Raw genomic sequence first — 25,037 nt, forward strand, 5'->3', positions numbered from 1 at the left:
ATACGGCTTAGTTTAAGTGAAACCTTAATTTAAAGGAACACCCATTTTTCCCTTAAATGTAAATGTTAAGTAATTATTTTCACATGCATTAAAAAGTCAAACATTTACGCTTATAGATTAGTTTTTTTGCGTTCTATACTTTTTGCTATATTTTTGTGCTTTTGAACAAAATGTAACGAACTGACACACACAGTTCTGTGGTGTTTCTTTCTCTTATTTTTACACGCATGGCTTTATTCTGTCCCTTTTAGAAAACCCTCGATATGGCAGCATATTACTAGTAAGGCTGTAGAAAAAGTATATCAAGAAAATGTTCGCTTTTAAATAATACAAAAGACTAGTGCAGCTACACAGACTATACCCATTAACTGCATTATAGGCCTAAATGCTGAAGTTGAATATATACTGAAGGAAGGGCTGTGGTACAAACGCATTTTGAACAACCGCTGGATGAGCATTCCTACCAAAGTCTGCTGCTGACTACTGGTGACATCTCATTTTTACATCACTCTGGATACATGCGGCAAACCTCTCATTTGTACAACATAAATCTGCGGTTACATCACCACCTGGTGTGCAAAAAACGTAACTGCAAGATGACCCATATGTTCAGACCATTAGCCTTTCCAGGTTTTTAATCATGTTTCTTTCCCCAATTATTTATTTACAGGTAGTGAATTTCTCTGCATTCATTCTTTATTTGAAATTTCTGTCCAAATGCAAATTAATCTGACAAGTTCCCGTCAGATGGTATTTACATCGTTTTCGTCATGAAACTAAGGTTAGGAGATTTCTTGCATGTTAGCCACATATAGATCACACAAACTGATATTTATTTGATGACATTAACATTAAACAAAATAAATATCAAAATGAGCAATTTATACACAGATTATGGGAAGCTTCGTTTGAGGCAAAGGGCCAATCTGATTGGACTGGAACAGACCTTTCTTGAAGTACATAGTATTTTAAAACTTTACGGAAAAATCAAGTTAAGGCAAAGTCTGTCATAACAGTATGCAACTTCGAATTACAAGCTATTTATATTAGTTCATTGAAAATCATGATTGTCTGATCTGAACCTTTATTTGTCCTTGAATGCAGCTTTTCTCTTCTCGACAAAAGCAGTCATGCCCTCTTTTCTGTCCTCCTGTTTAAAAAACATTTAGTCCAAATTACAATTTTTTTCTGTCAAGAGAAATAATATTTCATTTGCATAACTGTACAACTCACTGTAGCAAAAGTTGCATGGAATAGTCTCTTCTCCAACCTACTGCCTTCTGCCAGAGTTAGTTCATATGCTGAAAAGAACGAACAACTTCAACAAAACTGTTCATAAATGTTCCAGAATGCAGAGTTCTGCCTCAAGAAAACCAAAAGCAAATGACGTTGCGTGTAAACTGTTTTTACTCAGCAACTGAGTACCAAGAGCAGTCTATTAAGGCCCAATCCCATAAATGCATTTCATACATCTTCATAATCCCAACAGCCTCATGGTTTTTCACGAAAATTATAAATGTCACACGATGATGTACACAAATACTGAATCTGCCATCTTCCAATACATTAACAGCCAACAAATGTAGATATCCTATAATTATTATTTATTAAGATAAACAACCATGTTGGTAAAAAATCATACTTCACACACCTGCATTCACGGCCTCCTTTGCCATGGCTGACACTAGCTTGGAATTGCTGGCTATTTTCTCTCCACATTTTACTGCTTCAGAAACCAGCTGTTCCACAGGAAACACTTTACTCACAAGACCTACACAGAAAATACACTATAGAAAGCTGAACATGCATATTTTTCTCATTCTGCAACAACAATATATTTACATGGCAGATACATAATACAGGTTTGCTGGGGAAAAGTAATGCAAGTATAAAAGTATAAGGAACACACCAGCTTGTTTGGCTTCCTCTGCTGAAATACGGTCTCCTGTAAGGACCATCTCCATTGCCAGAGATTTACCCACTGCCCGGGTGAGCCTCTGGGTACCACCAGCACCTGCACAGAAGAATGCCTATAAGTAGTATGGCGCATTTTCATATAAACATAACTGCGTCATAGACTCAGAGGCCAAAGAAAACACTTTACCAGGAATTGTTCCCAATAAGATTTCCGGCTGTCCGAACTGAGCCTTTTCTCCAGCATAAATAATGTCACACATCATGGCCAACTCACACCCTCCACCAAGCTGTGAACAGAAATTAAGAAGACAATATAAATGCACTAACACACTTCAGTGAGCTATATGTCCAGAAAATATTTTTTGATAACTTACAGCAAATCCATTCACAGCAGCTATAACAGGCTTTTTAACTGTGGATACTTTGTTCCAGTGCGCCAAGAAATTACCACCATAACATTCCTGAAAACTTCTGTTCTGCATTTCTTTGATATCAGCACCAGCTAAAGAAAGCAACATTTAGATGAAATGTGAACTTATAAATGTATATTTTCACAACATGCATAGATATTGAATCTCATATTCCATACCTGCAAAAGAATCTCATATTCCATACCTGCAAAGGCTCTGTCACTGCCTGTGATGACTACTGCTCCCACCTCACTGTCTTCTTCAAAGGCATCAAGAGCTTTACCTACTTCAAGCATCAGTCCATCGCAAAGGGCATTCAAGGCCTTGGGTCTGTTTAACTGAATGAAACCAACATTCTTCTTTTCGCCTTTTTTGTCAACCAGTATGTGGTTGTATTGACCTCCTATAATTGGCAAAAACAAAATTATTAATGTATATCTCTAAATGTAATGGGTTTTTGAAGAGTTACTATAATCAAGCTTTTTTCCTCTTAGAACTTAACTGAAAGCTCAAATCTACTTGCATATAACAACAACAAATGGTACTGTAATTATCACAATCTCCTGCCTGTAATACAAATTTTACATCTGTAATACGATGCCTTTCAGTCTTACCAGACACTGATGCAACAGATTAACATTGCTTGGAATAAAAAATTCTTGACAACATTCAGTACGCACTATTCTACATATAGGAAACATGTACACATGTTAATTTTACAACAAAGTTGTGACCTTGACCTAGATAACCCCGTCCCAAAGGGCCCTACATCAACATAACTTGAACATGTTTACAGTCTAGCTAGCTAAATATGTGCATCTATCAAACGATATTCACACATATCTTGACGAGACACAACCGTAATCGCTAAAAAAAATCCTTATTAGTACACATGCAGGTAGCTAACTACTTTAGTCTACATTTAAAATCTTTTTATTAGCATTCTATCCCTTTATCCATCAATTTGCTTTCCTGGAAGTTCTCCAGAGAAAATGACCCAGAGAAAACCAACGGGAAAGCTAGTTAGCAACTAGCTCAAGCTAGCTAGCTTTACTAGCAATATACATTAGGTAGGACAAGCACGTCCTCGGTAGATTATCAAATAACGACCAATACATGGCTCACAGAATGTGTTTCAGTACTGTGGTTATACAGTTGTATATAGCTAATTATAATTTTACCCCCTTCAGTATGCACCAACGTCCTATCAGTATTTTAGCTAGCTGCATTTGCAAGCGGTCCCCAACCCAGTGATACTATTACACGGCGATGCAAACCAAGGTTGCTCAGTGAGTGACATTGAACAGAGGCAGCCGCGTATGTTTTTATATATTTACCTGAGCTGCATTGTCGAATACCTGCAAATGCAGACGGCACAAATCTGACTGGTTTCAAAAGTGAAGCAGCCGACCTGCAAAACACTGCCATATTTGCAGAGCCTCACAAAAGTCCTTACTGAAGCTAAGGTTACTGGGTTGCCAAATATTTATAAATTCCGATTACAGTTTTTAGCCTCTACAAATTATTATTATAAATCAGTATTTTCTAACTGTAATGCATATACTGTACATTTTATAATTAATATTATGGTGTTGCATCTGTAAAACTCAATCATAAACTCAATGATAAAAAGAATCAACACAATGTAAACGAAAAGTTGGGGGGTGGCGAACGTAATTTGTTGACAGGGGGAGCCGGTACAAATTCATTAAAGGGCCGAATCTAACCCTGGTTCACGCTGTTCCGCAGATATTTTAAACATCCGGACCTTATGCAAAACGAACAGGCATTAAAACGACAGGCTTAAAAAGGTTCATTTCTTCAAATTGCTTGCGCCGCACCTGCAATACCCATGCGCCCCACACTTTGAGAAACGCTGCTCTAAAGTGATTTTGAGCTAGGATGAACAGAGAGTGAGTTCCCGAAAAGGGGGTACATCTCACACCTGGATATTCTTTCAGCATCTTCAATAAGGCAGCTTGTCACCTTCTATTGGCTTGCTAACTTGAAAGACTCTTGAAATGTTACAGATGTGCTTATTGCATTTAATCCTGTTAGCTGTTACATGTTAAGTAAGGGGGGTTGTTAAACTTTGTAAATTGTAAGGTAAACTTTGTAAATTGTAATGCTTTTTATAAAAATGTCCAGCTATAAATATTTTGAATCAATACTCATTGTGTGACCTGGACCAAACATTAGAGTTTACGAACCGTTTCTCCCCAGTTTATTACTCATCACTTTATTTTCATCACATACTTAAGAGCAAAAAAGTGTTCAAAATACAGTTGCTTTTTCAGTCACTAAGAAAATGAAAGTCTTGTTTCTGGACATACCCATGTGTAGCGTGTTGCCTTCATTGTTATTTTTCGAAGCCCTACGCAACTTCATTAAGAGGGCAGCAGGTGGCGCCGAAACGTACAAACGCTGTAAATGCAATAAATGGAAAAAAAAGAAACTTTTTTGTACTTTCTTGAATAATGTCATCTCTAGTAAAAATCTGTCAGTCTGTGAGGTACGATAACCACTTGACCTTTATTAAACAGTCAGGAAATGCCTGCAAAACAATGCAATGAACCTCAATATTATAATCTTAGTGAACAATGTTGCGTCACAATAACCAAACAAAGGTTCTCTTGTTTAAAATGTTAAGCTGACAAGCAGTGAACAAAGTGCCTTCAGAGTGTCAGAGTGGTACTGGCTTCAAATAGGATAATAGGATAAATAGGAATAAACGTATTCCTTGCTAAAATGTTTCAATACTCCACTGCTGTTCAAGCTACTCAGGTTGAAACAGACATTGTGTTTATGTTTCTCATAACATTGTGTGATAATACTTATTATTCCTCTGGTGTCATTATTTTACTGACATTTTATCTGCTGTAATATAACATAGGGCCTTGCCTAGGGTCCTCACAGTGACAACATGGTGATAATGAGGCTTAAATTGTGATAATGGGGTTTACTTACAACCGTTTGCTTACTTGGTAATTACCGTAACCCTCAAGTTATTCACATATATATAGAAAACAACATGAATAAACGTACTTCATAGCCAGGTGATTTTTATTTGATGCTTTGCAATAGCACTTGGTCAACATGTACATTATAAAAGGTTGTGACATTAAAGAAGTTCAGAGCCATGTCGTATCATAAACGTAGCTTGGAAGGTGCTATAAAAATCCCAAGTCAGTTGGTGAAGAATTTTGGTAAGAATTTTAATTTTGAGTTTCATCCACCATTCATCCACACAGCCATTATTCCACAGGCACATGGTTATATAAAAATGCAGCTATGAACACGGAGAGCCATTATCTACATCCCAGGCTTTCAGTTAATATCTCACATTCACTGTAGAACTACATTTAACATATCTGACATCACAAACTAGCTCCATGTAATATGCCACTGTGTAAACACATGTTAAATAATCCCAGAATTAAACAACGCTTTCAGCTCTTCCTCATCACAGCAGCAAAATGAAACTACCAAACACTGGATAGAAAAACACCACACTATGCTATGTAATTTTAGAGAAAGTTATGTAAGTACAAGCATAATGACTTGCTTGTAACATTTGAGTTTAACAAATGGATTAATATCTTACATGCTGTCAGTCAATCTTTGAGTGACATTAAAAAGAAATCAATCCCATTCTTACCCTGTTCATTATCAATTACCTCCAAGAAAATGAATATGACCGTGTTCAACCAGGGCCACTCCATTTAAATATGACGTGAGGTTCTTTTACATTATGGTTGTAAAACTGTGGAACACTGAGTATATACATTTACAGGACTTTAGATGAGAATCAGCATCACAGGGAGCAGAGTGTAAAGCTCAAACAGGTAAACAAATTATTCTATACAAAATGACCATATATTCTTGTTTGCAAATACTGGGAGACTGGATCAGTGAGCCAATTAGTGATTGCACAAAGGCTGTTTCCACAATCACTATACAGATGGTGATGGTTGGTTTTAAGAAACTACTCCATTGCCTCAGTAATTATAGGCTTTAATCAGCTGTCCATAAAATGCAGTCATTCTTGTAAACTTGGGTTGTCCAGTCAGCCCACTCCCTCCCCATCCTTCCAGTGCATTCTGTGGTTTAGACAGCTTCGCTGTAGTTTAGACAGCTTCACTGCGATTTAGACAGCCTCACACAGTAGGCATGCACACTACTCAGAGTACTGATATATGGGTCAAACATATATCACTGTTGAATAACCAACCACACAGCACCAGATGAAAGTACGGCAACATAACACTCCAGATAAGCAACAAACAGGACCAGGACAATGTCTGGGTGCATGTTCATGCTCTAGAAATGGGATATTCTCTTGAGTTAAAAATTATTCCTAACCATTCTCTATTTTTTTAGTTGGTCCACGTAGTTTTTACTTTGATTAACTGAAACATTTTAGTAGCAGAACATGGTAGAATTTCTAGTAATTTATCAAATCATACAGATACAAAATTAAGCAAATTTTCAAATGTTAATAGAATACCAGAGTAACCATTAATTTGAGAAGTACAGCCAACGCTAAGGCACACAGTAGAAAACGTTTGTTCAGTAGAGCTTGTAATTCCAACTTTCTAACCTTCTGCTCTTTGCTTGGTTATATGGAAACTATGTGGAGCAACAGAATTCAATGTGACATCAGAAATTTATAGTTTCCCAATAAAAAATACAGAATGTGCATGAGTCTTAGTGTAGACACATAGTCTCTGTCTTTCACCGCCCAGTGTCATGAAGCGCTCATTCTGGAAGACCAACATTTGAATTTCTGATAAAAGAAAAATAAATGAACAAAAATGTGGTTCATCGCATGGCCATACTCATATATTGCTAAATTGCTTGTACTGCTGAGAAAGGTGACAAAACAATAAATAATAACACAAGTTGCTACATGACTCTTTAAAACAGCCTCTCAGATTAAAGTAGAGATTTGCTTTAGGTACCTGGTTCTTTTGGATACAGAAATATCAGAGCATTTGGATATTGGTTATGATATGAGCTCTGACTCTGGGTTTCTTACTTTGTTGTCATAGGATCTTTAGCTATGTGGGTCATCAGGTCCAAGAACTGGGTAGCACAGTAGTAAGAAAGGTTAATCAAAGCTGAATATTTTTATTATTTTCTACTTATGGAAAGTAACTTGCAACCTTTTTAGATACTCAAACAAGCATACAGCAGAAACCCTATACAAAACGTATAATGTATTCTCTACTGGTATAATGATCTCTACTGGTATGGAAACATAATTGAATACTGTATTTCTGTTTAGTGAGATGCCATGCAACATATGTACCTTGAGTAATGGTAGCTACCTAGTGATGGCTCACAAATAATGCTAATACTAAATCACCCAATCTTCATGGTCAATATATATGTAACCAGACACAGAGATAATAAGGAAACAGTTGTGTGACTATATGTTCTTCTATCTATGGGCCGAGCTCACGAAAAAACTAAAAAGCTCTAGGAAGATGAAATATCAAAGACATCTTGAATTGACAACGACAGAACTATAAAACACACCAAGATAGGCCATCACTTGGCATTGCAGTCCAAGAAATAGCTACACGAGGAACGACACAAAGATGAAAGTGAATAGAATTGTATGCTTTAGTACTAATAGTGAAGACACAAGCTAAGCTTGCTTGTTGTTCTTCCTCATTAGTCATCATCGAGCCCACAAGTATCCATTGTTACATTCAAGACATGATTCAGCCCTATTTTACTTAAATCTTTATAATTATCAATAACTACAGAATGTAAACTTCAGAAGGTAAAATTTTGCAAAGTGAATGTACATTGACATTTTGCAACATGTAATTTAACTAAATAAATAACATAAAACCACAATAAAATTTAACAAGGATTTTTGTATGTTTTTCATCCTCTATATAATCTTGTACTAAAATTAGACATTAGCTTGCCATAGACTGTGTATTATTGTTTTTAATGGCTTGTATGCTCTTACTAACTTCATAATGTGAATTTTCATTTCTAGTCATGGTAATATAGCTTAATTAAAAAGCCCTCGATGTACTACATTCTACATTAAATCAGTGCAAGATATTTATCCTCAGAAAAAGATTAACGGTTGCAGTTGCCCAGAGAACCTAGAATATTTACATAATGTTAATCATAGACGCTTCTATGTGACATAGAGCTTACAAAATAATCCTCATTGCCTCTAAATCTGGGTCATTAACCCTAGATAAACCTAAATCACTGAGAGAGGTGACACACTGAATCTGAATGGAATAACAATGCCTAGAATGCTCCATGACTCTAGCCATCCATAGGTAATTAAGAAAGCTTAGTATAAGCATGCTTTCTTTCATACTTTTCCACTTTTTTGTCTTGTTTCTATTTGATTTCCTATTTTTTTACCATTCTGAAACCAGCTCTACAGTGCTATAAACATACAACACTTTTGGAGCAGTGAGAATCCTTTGGCACTTCTGTACCGTGGAGTGTTTATAATTACACAAGATCCCTGAAAAATAATCTGCATAAAAAAGCTACAGTGTGATTTTCAAGAACATCCAACACAATACTTTGCTGACTCTGCAACCATTCGACTCAACCTTCAAAAATGTGAGGCTGTGAATAAGAAAAAGAAGAACATGAGGGAATGTGTGTGGTGGGGACATCTTTTGTAAGAGCAAAGGCCTGGAGGCTTTCACTGTCAGAGCATTACAAGACACAGGTGGGTTCGGTCACCTGTAAAAAGTCCCCTCAGGAATCTGCTGAAGTATGCTGGTTTAGCCGAGCTTGGTGATCTGTAGACTTCCATCTATTCTGATCATATCAATGGTCAACAAAGACTTCACTTTGTGATAAAAGTCAAACAGCTGGTGTCCATCCACAAAGATTCTAAATCGCTGGTGTTCACAATGGATCTCAATCTGCATAAGAATAAACATACAGAAAGAACAAGCATAGAAAAAGAGATGGGTAGAAAGAGAGAACGAATGAGAGAGAAAGATGACAAATGTTTTAGTCACTGAGCCACACACTGTGAGCAGTGTGCCGAAAGGAAGCTTGACTGGTTTTGCATGCTTATCTAAGCTCTGTATTGGATCGCTGATTGATCTGGAAGTGGAGTGACCTGTTTCCTGCATCTCCATTCACCAACCTCATTATCTCAGTCATCTTTACCTTTAGCTGCTGTCCAGCTCAGTAGCCTGCACCACTCAATTTTGGCCCCTCTTTTGTCTTTTCAACTTCAGTGATCATAACATTTGCATTATTACAGCACTTTGTTTAAAGAAGATACTCTTTCTCAAATAAGAGATAAGTCTAATTCAATATGCATTGGTGCAGTCCCTCATCAATAGTCATTACATGACAGGTTTGATGATTTACAGTCGAGATCTTATCGAAACCATTATTTCCCTTTATTTATAATTGTGCATAGCAAATGAGAAAGGTGCTTTATGGTCATGTGTGCCTTCATATGTTCTACTTTTTGAAAAGTCACAAGAATGACAATTACACAGGACATAAACAGAAATCTAATTGATTAGGTAATTTGATTACAAGAATTGGTCATTGCAAATAGTTCCAAAAATCAAATGTGAATAATCCTTATTCAAAAATGTTCTAAATAACATAAAATAAACAAAGATACACATGAATGTGCTGAGAAACATTTTTCTGGTGTTTAAATAACTACTTCACTAGGTTTTTGTTTTAACACTGCTGTACACATGAAAATAAGGTACTACAGAAGTCCATCAGTACTGAAGCTCTCAGAGAAGATTTGCTGTACATGGTTATAATGTAAGGACATAATGATCATACTATAATTAAATTAATTATGTGATTAAAAATGGGCAAATATTCCTTAAAGGGTAAATAAACAAACTAACAGGGTCTCTGATAGCCAAGAAATACATTCCATGGCCTTTGAAAGTGGCAAATTTTGGGGTTCACACTTTTCATCCACATAAAGCTGCTTGTTAAGACAATATTGTATCTCCTATAAGCTTTCAGAGCTTTATAAAAATATTTGTGATGATATCACTGAATTGAGCGATACTCGTCCTCAAGCCCCTACCACTGAGATGTTTCTACATACTTGAAACCTTTTTGAACTGAACATTGAATTTCTTAGTATTCGGAAAATTATTTAAACTCTTTAAGCCTATATACAATTTTAAATTGAAATACTAATAGTTCTTGTGTCAAGAATAAGATCTGTTAATTACCCTAAATGGCTGATCCTGTATAAAGGGGAAGTATGGAATTGCACCCTCCTCTTCACTCCATTTCCCAGAGACCTTTGCATTCCGCAGGAACTGCCGTTCAGCAAATCTGGCACTAAGTTTCAAGGCCACATCTTTGAGCTCCTCCTCATAATCCTTCTCAGTACTGCAGCTACAGGTCAGACTGACATCAAAGCTGCACAGACAACAGACAGTCAGCATACAGAAATAAGACAGATTATATATAAGCAGTGTTTTTAGTATGCATGTTTTCTTAATATTAGTATGCATACTTTCTTAATATTTACTACTGACAGTATGTCTAGTGTAAGTAGTATATACAATAAGCAACCTGGAGCACTAAATATAATCAGAAAAAAAGGTTCACGTGCTTCAACTGGGACAACCACCAAATGAGGCTACCTGGTTGGACATGTTCAGCTTTTAGCCACTTTAGGAATAATTTTGAGCACCACTTGTAGTTAGTTCTTGCGATGTAGTTATATCATGTGATATGAAAATCAGTGAGATTCAAAACATGCACAAATATAAAAAAAAATTCAGGCCACCACCAACATGAAAAAACAATAGCTGGTATTGACTGTTTGTTTCAGCGACACACCCTAACATCTAGCTTCTTTCTCTGGGTTCTTATCTGACAAAGTAGGTATGCATCCAAGGACATAATTTGAGGCCACTGACCTACACGTCTTTTTCTGTCAAAAGCTTTGACCTAACCGAGCTCATGCAAGGCTTACCTGTCTGGTTCTGAATCTACGATGCCCATAATGATGATCTTCTTCCCTGGCCTCATCCCACCTTTGATTCGTCCTTTGAACGGAACCGTCTATGAAATTGTAATATGGTTATCAATTAAAGTGTTGACTAATCTACAGGAGTGTAATAGCCCACGCAATTTTACGTTCAAACCAGGGCTACTCTACCAGAATTCGTGAGACATCCTCTTTGTCGGGGGAGATCAACCCAGCGTCTATTGAATTGTTAAAATGATCATCTTCGGTGTTCTTGAGTTTCATCCGAAACAGAGAGAATGCACGATTTAGCAGGTGTAAAATAACCTGTAACACTGCTATCATTGATAATCATTTACGTTTTTAAAAGCCCACCGTGTTCATGCCGGCAGCCTACAATGTAACAATGAAGACGTACACACATTTTGCAGGCATTTCATAATAAGCATTCGAGTCTGCATATATATCTAATCAAATTACATCTTTGCACGTTGTGTTTCAGTCTTCTCCCTTTCACGCCTTTCATGCATTTGATGCAAAAGATTTCTCTATCTGAGAGTAAAAGAAGTGTCTGATGCAGTGCCAGTTTCGCTATCTTACTGTAAAGGCGCTTGTTCGGGGCGTACATCACCTTAAATAACGACGCATGGAACATTCATATTATGTTACTGTAAATGAAACGTGAAACCGTGACACGCGGACAATGTTTGTAGAATTCATTACTCACTATTGCGTCCTTTTCCATGGTGGGCTCCGCCATCTTGTGCAGAATACCATAGGATGCTTAGGCAGCCGAAAGGCGGTCCAGCCCAGGAATCTGTCAGCTTCGTGGCACTGGGTGACAGGCGACTATTACAATGTGACCAAGTAGGAGAGAAATTAGCCTGCAAGTCGCATCCTTGTGAGAAACAACAAAAAGCCAAGTCTGATCCACCTCGCCTGGACGGTTAATATGAAGATGCGTGCGATGAGGATGGTCTTTAACCTACCGCATGCTTAAACCTAATCTGGGCAAGTTTCACCGCCCCTTTACCTAATTACCCTCATTTCGAAATATGCGTTTGCTAGCACAAATATGCGTGCGTAATAGTTTAGAGGGGTTGTCTATTTATATTTAAACGTTAGATTTGGATTGATTTTACAGTAGACTATAGACTATAATGAATTATATACATGTTAAAATACCACTATCCTGTTGAAAGTGTGTAGGAAATTGTTCAGAATAGTCAAAATAACAAGTGACTTCTAAAACATGAACGCAGTTGATGTGAGCTGGACATACAGAAACAGAAGAGAGACGCAAATGCCCTGAAGTGGGTTTATAAAGTGGGTTTATAGAACCGAGCTGCGTGGCTCACACACCTTAACTCTGAAGTGATGTGGGTCACGTGAGTTTATAACAAAAAAATATTATAAAATGTTTTCTAACTAAAAGTACAGTAATTAATTGCAGTAATTCACGTTTTTCTCATGTAGCCTATGTTTAGATAAAGGAAAGAAAATATACAAGACCACTAGTGATCTTTATGAGAAACTGTTTTATTCTGAACCAACATCATATAGGGCATCTGAAAACATCCGAAGTAGATTACACTTGATATATTCAGTAATTAGGTAGAGGAACCTATATTCAAATGAATGCATTTCACACATTAATAATAACCCAGCAGGCATTTCAACGTTGAATCGACGTTGAATCGACGTCGAATTTGATGGTTGAATCAACGTTGGATTATGTGTCGATTTTGAAAGGTGATTCAACGTTGATAAGCCAACGTCGTTTCAACGTCATACATTCAACCTTGAATAAACCATAAAATTCACGTTCATGATGTTCAAAATTGCATGGGAGAGAGGAAAAAAACAACTGTAGGCATATGCCACAATGAAAAAAGAACAATTTTATTTATTTTTTTATTCTCTCTGTAAAATTAATCTCGGAGAACCACCACACAACCTCAGTCACGGCGTCTGGGAATCGAACCCACGACCCTCCGGTCTCAAGACCAGTTCCCTAACCGCCAGGCCACGACTGCCCTGCCCTAAACCTGTTGATTTGTCATTGCGAAGTTTTGTTTCTGCCTCAAAACATTTCAAACTGTTTCATTGCTTGATGTTGTCTTCCTGGTTAATACCTGCCTGTTTTTGACGACGTTTTTGGACGAATTAATAAATAAATAAAAATTATATTATTATTATTATTATTATTACTACTACTACTACTAATAATAATTAATACCTCTTTCATAACCCTCAGCCAATGCCAAAGAGATGTTTGTACTTTTTTTATTGTATGTGTTTTTTGAACTTGAAATGGTAATACAAAGGCATGTTGAAGATATTACGTTGATTCACCGTTAATAGTTCAACGTTTGCGCAACCATTTAATATTCAACGTTGATTCACCGTTAATAGTTCAACGTTTGCGCAACCATTTAACATTAAACGTTGATTCAACGTTGTTTCAACGTTGAAACAACAACGGACAGTATTTCAACTATATTTCAACCACATTTCAACGTTGAAGGTCGGTCGTGTGCCAGCTGGGAAGAATTATATACCATCACAAATCGTAAGTTACGTGCTTGCTGAGTACATTTTCTTTCATGTGTAACTCAATTATTGTATCTGCTGTAGCCTAATTGCAATTCTGGTTAGCTCTCATATAGTATTGACATTGTTAAATAAATACGTATTTTGTGTTTTGACACGCATTTTTATGTTCCAAATATTTTTAATCTATTCATGGTTATTTTGAATCTAATCATGGTATGTGGACTTTTATTGTCATGTAAATATTTTAATTTGCATGCAGTGTAGATAATAATGCATACAAGTAAGGTTTAGCAGCCCTATTCAACTGCGCTCCAACTGGCAGATAAAAAAAAGACAGTAATAAACAATAATCTTTTGAAACACTTGGGGGCAGTCTTGTGCAGTAAACCAGTATACCGTCGCACTATGCTCTTTATTAGTACACTTTATATAGGTCAGTAGAAGATAGGGAGATTTCCTTACTTATTGGGGTCTATATGGCTTAGTGGAATCATTATTTGGTCCCAGAATCACAATGTTTTAATTGCTTTCCTCAACTGATAATGGTGTTGAAATTCCCTCTACACTGTTCGTCTAATCTTCTTCCACATTTATTTCATATGAAAAATATAATTGTATCCAGAATGCCATCTTTAGGTCCTTGCAATAATCTATCTGTGTACTTCAAGCTAGCATTCCTCTATTGAACATATTCACTTATCTGGCTCGGCCATAATCAAGTACACTTCACCTGAGAGTTCAGTGAAAGCCGTGTGTGTACAACTGGTGTTCATGCCTTAGTGTCGGCGAACGGCAGCGCGCACTGTGACCCAGTCCTCTCATAAGTGTATTTGAGCATGCAAATTTAATAAGTGTTTATTTAGCAGGGCCAGGCTGTAATTAGGTTAATGCTGCAGCCGTGTGGCCCTTCTCTCCTGCTGCTCCATTCTCCTCACCTGCTCAGGCGGAAAGCCCTGCAGACAGGCCGGGCAGTGGGCAGAGCACTGGACCGCCATGCCCACCTGGGCCTATTGGGCAGCTTGTCTGCTCGGGCTGTCTCGCGTGCTGCCAGCGACCGGCACTTCAACCGACACCAACTGTCAGCAACCAACAAGTCTCTCCTGAAGAAATAAAGTCTCTTGTGAGGAAATTAGTCTTGTTTGAAGAAATACGGCTCTTCCGAAGAAGTATGGCTCTTGTGATTGCCTTATGTTTTTCTTTTTTTTTAAGTCTATTGGCGTTGTTTAAATGAAAATGTAAAGAAAGGAATAAGGAATTTTATGAATTCTGGACATCTGGACAGGTGGACTGAGCAGAGGGTTGTGTCTGAAATTGTGCTTTTGTCTAATTCTGACTTTCTGAAGAGGATTTTAGTTTTTACTATCATATAATTATCATGATATTTTGGTGTATCTCTGTCTACCCCCCCCCTCCCCTCTCTGTCCCTTGCTGTTTGTGTGTTTTCTGAATGTCACACTCCCACACACTTCCTCACACCCACTGCTTCCATGCTGCAGCTGTGTGTGGTCTGCCTCTTACTTCCTGTTCTGGCTCCTCACTATGGGCCTTTCCCCTCGACACCAGCACACTGGAAATCACATGAACATGTTCGTATACAATCACACGTATTCACTCTTACACCTCTTTTTAAATGTGGAGACGCACTCTGCTTTATTCTGTTGGCGTGATTATGGATTATCAAGTACGATCAGGCTGAATGTGCTGGATATCATTACATTTGTTCACAACTATCAGGAATACTTTCTCTCCCACAAGTTGGTTCACAGGCTATTTTAGCTGTATTTTTGGAAGTACAGATGAAGTACAGATGGAAGTGTATCCATTTTTAAACTAATGGGATTTTTTCTTTGTGCTTTTTCTTTAAGCTATTTATGTAGTATACTCCCATATCCATGGGGCACATCAGCTTAAAATATTACTAGACACTAAATACTCACGCGGATTCTTTCTTCAACACCCTCACTTCCTCCTCTCCTCCAAAGTCTTACATTAAATTCAGCTGTCTCAGTATCCATCCTCTATTCACATGGTTCATCCCTCCTTCAGATGTTCACTTTCCCCATGTTTTGGCTGCTCCTTAGTATGGCTGCTGAGAAGCACTTTGTGTCCTTCATAATCATTAACTCCCAGAGACCTTTGCCACTGACACGTGTCTACAAAACCTCACAACCAAGTGTATTGTCATCAAACCTTTTATTTGGGACAAATGAATAAGCATCTGTGAAATTTTAATTGACCAAATTTTAATAAGAAAATATCTTTGCTTCTAGAGGTCTTTATGTATCTGTTATTGTTTAAAGACAAACCAGTGTCCTTGTCATTATTATGTATTATTTTTAACCACATTTATATAACAATAAATTAGCAAATTACTATTAACATTGTTGAAGCATCATAATCTTTTGTGAATGTGTATAAGGCCGTGTGAGTCGTTTAAATGAATATCATTTGTATCACAACACATTTCACAATGCCAAAAAAGTGACAACAACTCAGAAATCTGGCATCACTAGCTAAACATGTTCCACGGAGGGTGGGGATCGGGGAGATGTGGGGGCCCCTACACCATGCGATTCACATTCCAACCGGTGGGGGCAGTGCTGCGCTGACGTAGGTGTTATATAAACATGTGTGGCCGCATGTGTGTCTGCCGAGCTGGGCTTGTGGTTGGCGGAGAGAAGGCGTGGCTCCGTTCCCTCCACAGCCAGAGCAGAACAGGATCATTCAGATGTCCGCACAAAGCCAACCTGACAGGGAGAGGGGGAGGGAAAGGGGGGGAGCAGAGTGCAACCCTGCTGCAATCTCCCATTCTCTTTCTCCCTGCATTTCCACAGAAACAAGGGAGGCTGTATATGTTCTCTGTGAACTGAGCAGAATCCAATTATAAATGCAGCTGCTTAAGCAGTTTGTCTCTCCAGCTATGTTAACTGTTATAATAGCTGAATAGGACAGTGTGTTATTTTGCCCCACTAGTTGGAATATATACAGAATAGCTAAATTACCACCATGCTGCTTGTTCTCTGTTCCCAATAATATACAGAACATACTATTCACAGAGAGCAAAAAAGAGAGGCAACAGTTAATCTTCTGGACAGGTGTGTCAACTTAACTGTCAATGTCCTTGGTCAGAGTTGTAGAAAGACCAAAAGAAGCAGCAGTCATTGTGAGGTACTCTGACCTCAGTGCAATGAAGTAATCATGAAGCATTGTAGTCACGGTACATTATACTGGGCTGATTAAAGAGGTTAGATTTAACTTTTGTATAGATTAGCCAGGCGTTTTATAAAAATATCCATACAAATATGAAAAGGAATCTCATATCATGTGCATCTCTGGCAGAGTAAGGACCCCCACTAGAACAGACTAAACCCCATTGCATTCTTGTACTTCTAGACTCATTTGACTTGATAAAGATCTGCAAAGTCTGAAACCTGTTGTCCTTTTTCAGGTATGTTTCAATCCCAGAGCTGTTTTCATACAAGTTCATTTCTGTGATCAGTTATTGGAAACATCTATGAGGTGTGATCCAAAAAATAATAATACTGGTCATTGTGTTTGGAATACATACATGTAGCTATGCAGATATGCATTTAAGCAGAGGGTTGCAGCACTGCAATGGATAAATTATTTACTTTAAGTAACTTTTTTGTGCATTGATATTACTATATACATTCTGCAAACATGATTAATACAATTACATTTTACATGTTATTGTTAGTTTTGCCACAGCTCTCATCTCCAATTTTCTTTTTTGTAAAACACTGAACTTAACGCCAATGCCTAGGGTTTGGTGTAGGTTTGTATACCACTTTCAATAAAATTATGCAAATATTTTACTGTCAAATAACAATAATTTCTAAATGGGGTTTATAAAAATAGATAATGCCGTGTAAAGTATCATGCACATAAAAACAGCTTAAGGGATCTTTGTGGTGGGCACGGGCAGCCAGAGTTGCTGAATGAGTGATTCAACCGTTCCATGGAGTCTAAACAGTGCGTAAGAGGAAAGTCATCCACCCTGACCTGAGAGCAAGCGGGCCATGCTCCGGCCTGGCCGCCAGGTTTCACTGCCTCGCACGCAGACGCGAGAGGCACAGCCACACGCTTGGACCTAAAAGTGTCTCTGGCCTCCACAGCTGTGTGGCCCCGATGCTGAAAATAGACTCCAGCTAAGCATGGACGCAAAATGGGGGCAACTGTTGATGCAGAGAAATGCTCCATGTTTGTTTCGAGTCACGGAGGGAGAAGTGTAGTGAGCAGGACAGTCCCGCCTCCGTGACTGAGCGGGAGAGGAGGCACTACTGCAGGAGAGATTAACCTGTTGATTACCCAGTGGTAGTACACATGGTGAAGAATACATCAGGTTATCTAGGTCATTACCCCTGCTAGTGAACTCTTGTAAATAAAAAAAGACAAATACATTTATTTTGAATAGTTTATTGTATGATATAAAACTACAAAAGTAAGACTGTTTTTAATTCATAGACACCTGTCCATATTTTATATATATTCTACAGTCCACACCTTGATGCAAATACAGTGATCATTAATTGATGGGTTCATTTTTCTCAAAATGAATATGTTGGTAATTGCATAGAAAAAGGCACAGCTCCAAGGTCTGTGAAAAATACAGCCTCTCTTACTGAGCAGAAAAGCCTCCACCTCACACACACACACACACACACACACACACACACACACACACACACACACACACACACATACACACATACACACATACACGCACTCCACATTAGCTCCTGGTGGTCTCTCTCAAAATTACTTTTACTTCCCCGAAATAGGTGGCCTGTGTCATGGACTGAAGACAGGGACTGCCCCGTGTCCAACTAACAGTAACCAGAATCAAATAGAATTCAGTTCTGCTCTTCGTACATTTTGGCATTGAGAGTTATTAATAGACGTTCCTAAAAATAAGCTTTGGAGTCTGAACCTCTGAAGTTTGAAGAGAATAAAGTATTGCTTCACAAACTTTTCCTTTGCACACAAACTGAAATACGTAGACATTAAATACTCATATTTAAATAAGGGTAGGGAGTGCAGACATAGAAACCGCCACAAACACCACCCCGAAATAATAATAGAGGAAACAAACAAAATAATGCATTTTCAAAACAGAAAAAAATGGCTTCCAACCCAATTCATTAAGCATGATACATTCCTATAAGCAGAGTACATTCCTACCATACATTCTGTACATATTACAATTCAGATGGTAGCTTCACATCAAAATAAATATATTTACACAGGAAATAAAGAATAAATAATTTAAAACAAAAACAATCACTCCAAATCCAAACAACTTAAAATAATCAGTAATTATAATAATGAAAGTATAGCATTGCCCGCTGGGCTCTCACACTCAAGCTCATTGTTCTGTATCCTCTCTAGCACTCTTGGGCATCACCTGTTCAAACTGTTACTCCCACTGAAGGCTTCTCTGTAATAAGTAAATTAAAATTCCACACCTGAAATGGTCACACCTGAATAAGAACCAGTATTACAGTTCACTGTTTGACAATGCCTATGTGTTTCTATGCTATGAAGCCAGAATGTACTTGAAATGTACTTGAAGTCTGTGATAGGAGATGATGTTTTACACTAAGTCCTCGGCCCTCCCCCGAGAGAACCGTTCTACAACTCTAAGCAGCTGATGTGAATAATGGTCCCTTTTCACATGACACGATAAGTCAGAACTGAACTGAAAACACAAAGTTCGAAGCCCCCTGCAATCCAGTTTGATTAAAATCAGTGGTTTGTAGCAAGTTTCAGAGCTAAAGGCAAATCTTGCCATTTGCTGCATACAGGCCTACAACTTTTTAAATGTGGAATAAGGGATGGCAATGTTTAAAAATCTAAGTGAGAAACATCTACTGTAATAATTTAAAGCTGGTCAGTATACCAACCGTTTCATATGCATAACTGAAATTCTAAATCTCCAGTGCTCTTGCCCTTAAAACTCTTTGTGACCATATTTACTGGCCAAAAAACCAAGAAGAGAAATCCCAGCTGAGAGATAACAGGGAGACAAGGAATGAGCAAATGACAATCAGTAAAACTCAATCAAACAATGGTATAAATAAGGTCAATAAACCAACACACTTAAAATTCAGCAACTGGCTTTTGTACAGGTGTGATGCGATCCTGCATGCAATAATATGTATACCGTACCGTTGGAGAGTGGAGGATGAAAATGTCTGAAAAATGACCAAGTTGATAAAAAAAATGTCAGGCTGCTTATAACAAGAAAGGATGAGCAGGCACGTGCAGGTTCACTTCCTGAACATCAGCGTAGTGTACTTAAATGAAAAATGCATTTAGTAACAATACAAGCACTATAAATCCAGTCATAAAAGAATGGAGAAGTTATTGGCATGGGCATAGCGTAAAGGGATTTTGCCTTGACTCGATTATTTCCTACTCAGGATAAGGACTCCGTTTCACATAAAAATAACTATACAACAAATGTGCATCATTATAATGTGTGCGTATTGCCTGAAGTCACCAATTTGGAATTTGGTTGAAGGTTAATCCAAAATCCTCACGACATACCAGAGTTCATAAAAGACATAAATAAGCCAGTAAGTGTAAAGCATGTACATTTCATACTAGAGTTTAGAAAGTGGGAGTTCAGTCAGGACATTAAAGTTAGAGCCGACAGCTTTAAATATCGCTCAACCAGCTTTGAGCTTTAGAACAATAACACTAAAGAAGCCCATAAATCCAGGTTCCTCTTTTTAAATTGTTGTGCTTAGTGAAAATGAAAGTAACACAAAAATAGGGCCCAGTGGAGCACGATCTTGCACCTGTATGCTGAGGAGGGGAAAGAGCTGCTACTCCTTCTCTGCGTAAGAACAAGAGACAGTAATAAAAGGACTTTGCCGAGTGGTCATTTTTCGATGAAGGCACTCAAATCTGACAGAAGCCAAGTGTTGTTCCTTCATGTTCATTTTTGGAAAGGCAAGCACAGTGCATGCACAGTGTTGAGAAGTAGTACTGGGTGACATCACCATTGATTATTACAACTGCCTTGTCTTAAAAATAAAAACTGTACAAAACATCCACAGAGTTTTCAGTTTTTACATTTTTGTATCTAAAAAAAACTTTCTTTGATTTATTTTTGCGTCTCCTCCTTTCTGTCCATACCTGGTCATGATCCTACCAGGACCTCCATGATGTGGTCCAGTTCGGTGAGGTCCATTTTAAAAGGCTGGTTGGAGCCAACGGCGGGGGCAGACCCGCTGTAAGGGGACAGGGTCTTGAGGAGGTCATCGGCCGTCACCACAGGTGCCAGTTTGGAGGGGGAAGCACCTGCAGCAGAGGTGCAGGGGTCGAAATCATACATGGAGGTGTCAATGTCAGCGAAGAGGATATCATCCAAGGCCAGGTCTGTGAGGAAGCCTGAGGAAGAGGAGGAGGGTGAAGTGTTCATGTCCAGGCCGGTGGGAGAAAGACTCTCCATTAGTCTGGGCTCGGTGGTCACCATCGCCACTGTTGGGCGCTCCATGGGCAGCGAGCTCGACCCCTCCAGCTTTGGGCTGCAGGACTTTGGGCTGCAGTCTTTGGAGTCAGAGGCTCCAGCGGGATGGCTGGTGGCTGGAGCCAGCTGGAGAGGCAGGTGTAGGGCGGCCGTGAGTGTGGGGGGGGAGGTAGTAGTGGGCCCCACTGCCGTAGCTGCCGCCACTGACGGGCAGAGTTCCTCAATCTCATCCAGGGCAGAAGAGAAGCTGTCTCCGGCCGCGGGGCCCGAGAGCCTGGCAGAGCCGTTCTGGAGAGACAAGGGTGAGAGCGGAGAGGGCGAGGTGCAAAACGCAGCGGTGTCCTCCTCCAGTAAGGACGCCGGAGTCAGGCAAGTGTCCAGGGACGTGGGGCTGGCCAGGGCCGACGGTGGGGGCGGCGACGGTGGGGTGGGGGCGGCAGGCGGCGGTGTGGGGGGCTGTGGGGAGGGTGGCGTCGTGGCCACCACGGAGAGCACGCCAAAGGCGGGCTGCGCTTCCCGGAAGCTCTCGTCCACGGGGTCGTCGGCAGGAGGCGAGGGGGGGAAGAGGAGCGGCCGCAGGCTGCCCTCCTGCTTCAGCTCCTCCTGGATCCGCCGCAGCATGTTGTTAATGAGCACGCGCTTCTCCAGGCTGGGCTCGGAGAGGGCCCGCTGGTTGTACAGCTTCATCAGAGAGATGTTGAAGATGGTCTGCCTCTGCAGCGTGTAGGACACCTTGGAGAGGCCGTCGGACGCGCCTCCAGCCCCCGCCGCCAGCGCTTTGCCTTCCAAGCCCTCGTCATCCTCATCCAGCTTCCGCTTTGCTCCTTTACCCAACATATATCTGTATCGGTCAGAGAGTGAGAGAACGAGAGAGTGTGAGAAAGAGTGAATAAACATCATACGCCGGGCCAAAATCTTTCCTTGGTACACGAAATGTTCATGTAAACATTTCCTTAAGGTTCTAGTGAAGGCAAAGTCTAACACAGACTTTAAAATGTGTATAAAACATACACATTTCTATAATAAAGATGTTAAAGGTAACAGTGACTTGTAAAATATGGTTGATCAAAATCAAGACGATAAATCCACAAAAAGCCAACTCAAAGACCAAATACCACAAAGTACAAAAAGGCTCCTTCTGCAGGAACCATATAGTGTTTAGTTGATGAGATGGTATGTTAAAACTTGTTAGGCACGTAAACTAAAGTCGTCATAAATAAAGGCAGATAAACATTACGAACGGGCACATGGCATGTCGGACAAAATACACGACCAACGAAACAGACAGCCAACCCAAACAGCAGTTGGTTTGAGCATCAACAAGTTGACTTGGGTTAAAAATAAAAGACCGTTTCTGTTACCAGATTGTAGCTTTGTTGCCATGACATTGGCCCGCAAGCTGTCATCATATTAGCATTCTGAGCTTCCACTGGGGCGAGAGTCACTACAATCTCTGTGCAGCCGCCGCAGAGAAGAAAGAGCACACGACGACTCGCGTTACAACTGTGCCAAACAGATAAGGTAACACAACACTGAGACAAAGCTCTGCGCCATCCAGCACCTGGGAAAGCACAAACACTTCAGTCTGCTCAATCACTGCAAACGTTATCGCCATATATGAAGATCCGCTCTCTCAATGATGTGTAAAAGAGAAGCATGTCACAGAGGGAGGCGGGCGGAGAAGTGGCGGTGGACGATGGAGGAGTGATTTCAGGAATCCTGCTCTGACTGCTCCTTCCTGAGCCCTGCTGCTAAAAGGAGGGAGGCAAATGTGTGTCAGACTTTCAGTAAGGGCTCACGGTATGTGTCATACGAAATCGCAACCTTCAGGGACGGCACAGAGTGGGGGGGGTCGGCGGACAGTGCAGCAGCCTGGGAGGGGGAGAGTGGGGCTGGGAAGAGAGGGGGGACAGTGGGGTTGGGGGGGAGTTGAGGGGACAGTGGGGCAGGGAGGGGAGTGGGGAGCAGTGGAGCTGGGAGGGGAGGTGAGTGGACAGCGGGGTGGGGAGGGGAGGGGAGTGGACAGCGGGGTGGGGAGGGGAGGTGAGTGGACAGCGGGGTGGGGAGGGGAGGGGAGTGGACAGCGGGGTGGGGAGGGGAGGGGAGTGGACAGCAGGGTGGGGAGGGGAGTGAACAGCGGGGTGGGGAGGGGAGGGGACAGCGGGGTGGGGAGGGGAGGGGAGTGGACAGTGGGGTGGGGAGGGGAGGGGACAGCAGGGTGGGGAGGGGAGTGGACAGCGGGGAGGGGAGGGGGGGGGTGTGGACAGCGGGGTGGGGAGGGGAGTGGACAGCGGGGAGGGGAGGGGGGGGGGTGTGGACAGCGGGGTGGGGAGGGGAGTGGACAGCGGGGAGGGGAGGGGAGTGGACAGCGGGGTGGGGAGGGGAGGGGAGTGGACAGCGGGGAGGGGAGGGGAGTGGACAGCGGGGAGGGGAGGGGAGTGGACAGCGGGGTGGGGTGGGGAGGGGAGGGGTGAGTGGGGCTGGGAGGGGCAGAGTGGGGCACCGAGGAAAGCCAGCCACTCCCAGGACCCACGCTGAGCAACAGCGCTCTTGGCTACTGTACCGGTGGACGAGACCTGAGATTTACAACCCCTCTCAGGGGCCGCCATGTTGTTACAGTACACTGAGTCACCGCAGTTCTGTGGAGCCGGCATGGTGGGGGGGGGGGGGGGGGGGGTGGCGGAAATAGACAGAGAGAGACTGAATAAATGACTGAGAACTGAAGGACTGAAGTATGGCGACATGTGGCTCCATGTTATGGTATTCTACCAGCCCAAAAATCTGAAGAAATATAATTCTTGGTTAGGGGAAATTTTATACATTGCACATAAATTGTGTTAGTTTTGCATATGATTTAGCTGCAGTTTTCACTATAATTCATATAAGACATGAACAAATAATGGCTGTCATTCGGGAGTTTCATATAATGTCAGATTCTGAGAATATGGATTGCATAGTGAAATAATGTGGCAGTCAGTGTGCAGTACTCTGCCCTCCAGATCAGTTTCGCTCAGACTGCTCCCAAAGCAATTAAATAAGGCAGTCCACAAGTCTTAAACAACACCTTCTTCTCCTAATGTCAAAAAAATGTGTAATAAAGGAAACGAAAAGGAAAACAACTAAGAATAATGTTATCTAAGCCAAAAAGACAAAGATAAGGAGACACAGAGGTGGGAGGGAGGAAGAGAAGTGAGCGCAGGGGAGGAGAGAGAGAGAGAGAGAGAGAGAGAGAGAGAGAGAGAGAGAGGGAGGGAGGGCGAGAGAGAGAGAGAGAGAGAGAGAGAGAGAGAGAGAGAGAGAGGGAGGGAGGGCGAGAGAGAGAGAGAGCCAACAAGAGACAGAGCAAGAAGGAAGACTGTTCCTGAGGCCTCTCCTCATTACCATAGAGTGAAGCCCGGTAGCAGTAGGCAGTATTGCAGTGTGCTTGAACCTAATCCAGGCTGACAGCTTCATGCACCCTGGCTCTGCGTGCACACTCACACACACACGCGCACGCGTGCATGCGTACACACACACACACACACACACACACACACACACACACACACACACACACACACACACACACACACACGCACACTGCGCAGCCGCAGCTCTGTCAGGAAGTGCAAGTGGCTGGGCCTGTTGCCTCGCTGCCCGTTACCATGACAAACACAGTCAGCTGGGAATCCACCCAAAGAGA

The 25,037-nt window shown here is 40.7% G+C and overlaps 3 protein-coding genes across 10 annotated transcripts in view; all 3 read right to left on the reverse strand.

Moving 5' to 3' along the window:
• Window positions 1-608: 608 nt before the first annotated feature.
• Window positions 609-3,822, reverse strand: echs1 (enoyl CoA hydratase, short chain, 1, mitochondrial). Its single transcript, XM_076975321.1, has 8 exons — window positions 3,665-3,822; window positions 2,533-2,730; window positions 2,292-2,419; window positions 2,105-2,204; window positions 1,910-2,014; window positions 1,652-1,771; window positions 1,234-1,301; window positions 609-1,150 (listed from the first exon to the last, which is right to left on the reverse strand). Exons 1-8 carry the CDS (start codon window positions 3,753-3,755, stop codon window positions 1,085-1,087), a joined length of 876 nt encoding a protein of 291 aa, XP_076831436.1. The 5' UTR covers window positions 3,756-3,822; the 3' UTR covers window positions 609-1,084.
• Window positions 3,823-5,372: 1,550 nt separating this feature from the next.
• lgalslb (lectin, galactoside-binding-like b) lies at window positions 5,373-12,337 on the reverse strand. Its single transcript, XM_076975019.1, has 5 exons — window positions 12,029-12,337; window positions 11,494-11,574; window positions 11,308-11,396; window positions 10,553-10,745; window positions 5,373-9,247 (listed from the first exon to the last, which is right to left on the reverse strand). Exons 1-5 carry the CDS (start codon window positions 12,059-12,061, stop codon window positions 9,104-9,106), a joined length of 540 nt encoding a protein of 179 aa, XP_076831134.1. The 5' UTR covers window positions 12,062-12,337; the 3' UTR covers window positions 5,373-9,103.
• Window positions 12,338-18,270: 5,933 nt separating this feature from the next.
• Window positions 18,271-25,037, reverse strand: part of sertad2b (SERTA domain containing 2b) — a 28,745-nt gene continuing 21,978 nt past the window's right edge. For 4 of the 8 annotated variants that reach the window (XM_076973799.1, XM_076973801.1, XM_076973796.1 and 1 more), the window contains 2 exons: window positions 22,717-22,808; window positions 18,271-22,196 (listed from right to left, as the gene is read on the reverse strand). In XM_076973799.1, coding sequence (XP_076829914.1) covers window positions 21,026-22,192 — 1,167 coding nt within the window. In that variant the 5' untranslated portion in view covers window positions 22,193-22,196; window positions 22,717-22,808 and the 3' untranslated portion in view covers window positions 18,271-21,025. The remainder of the gene's footprint in view (window positions 22,197-22,716; window positions 22,809-25,037) is intronic. The other 4 variants (XM_076973798.1, XM_076973800.1, XM_076973794.1 and 1 more) reach the window with 1 other exon arrangement.

The sequence above is a fragment of the Brachyhypopomus gauderio genome, chromosome 15 (genome assembly GCF_052324685.1).
Source record: "Brachyhypopomus gauderio isolate BG-103 chromosome 15, BGAUD_0.2, whole genome shotgun sequence".
Lineage (NCBI taxonomy): Eukaryota > Metazoa > Chordata > Actinopteri > Gymnotiformes > Hypopomidae > Brachyhypopomus > Brachyhypopomus gauderio.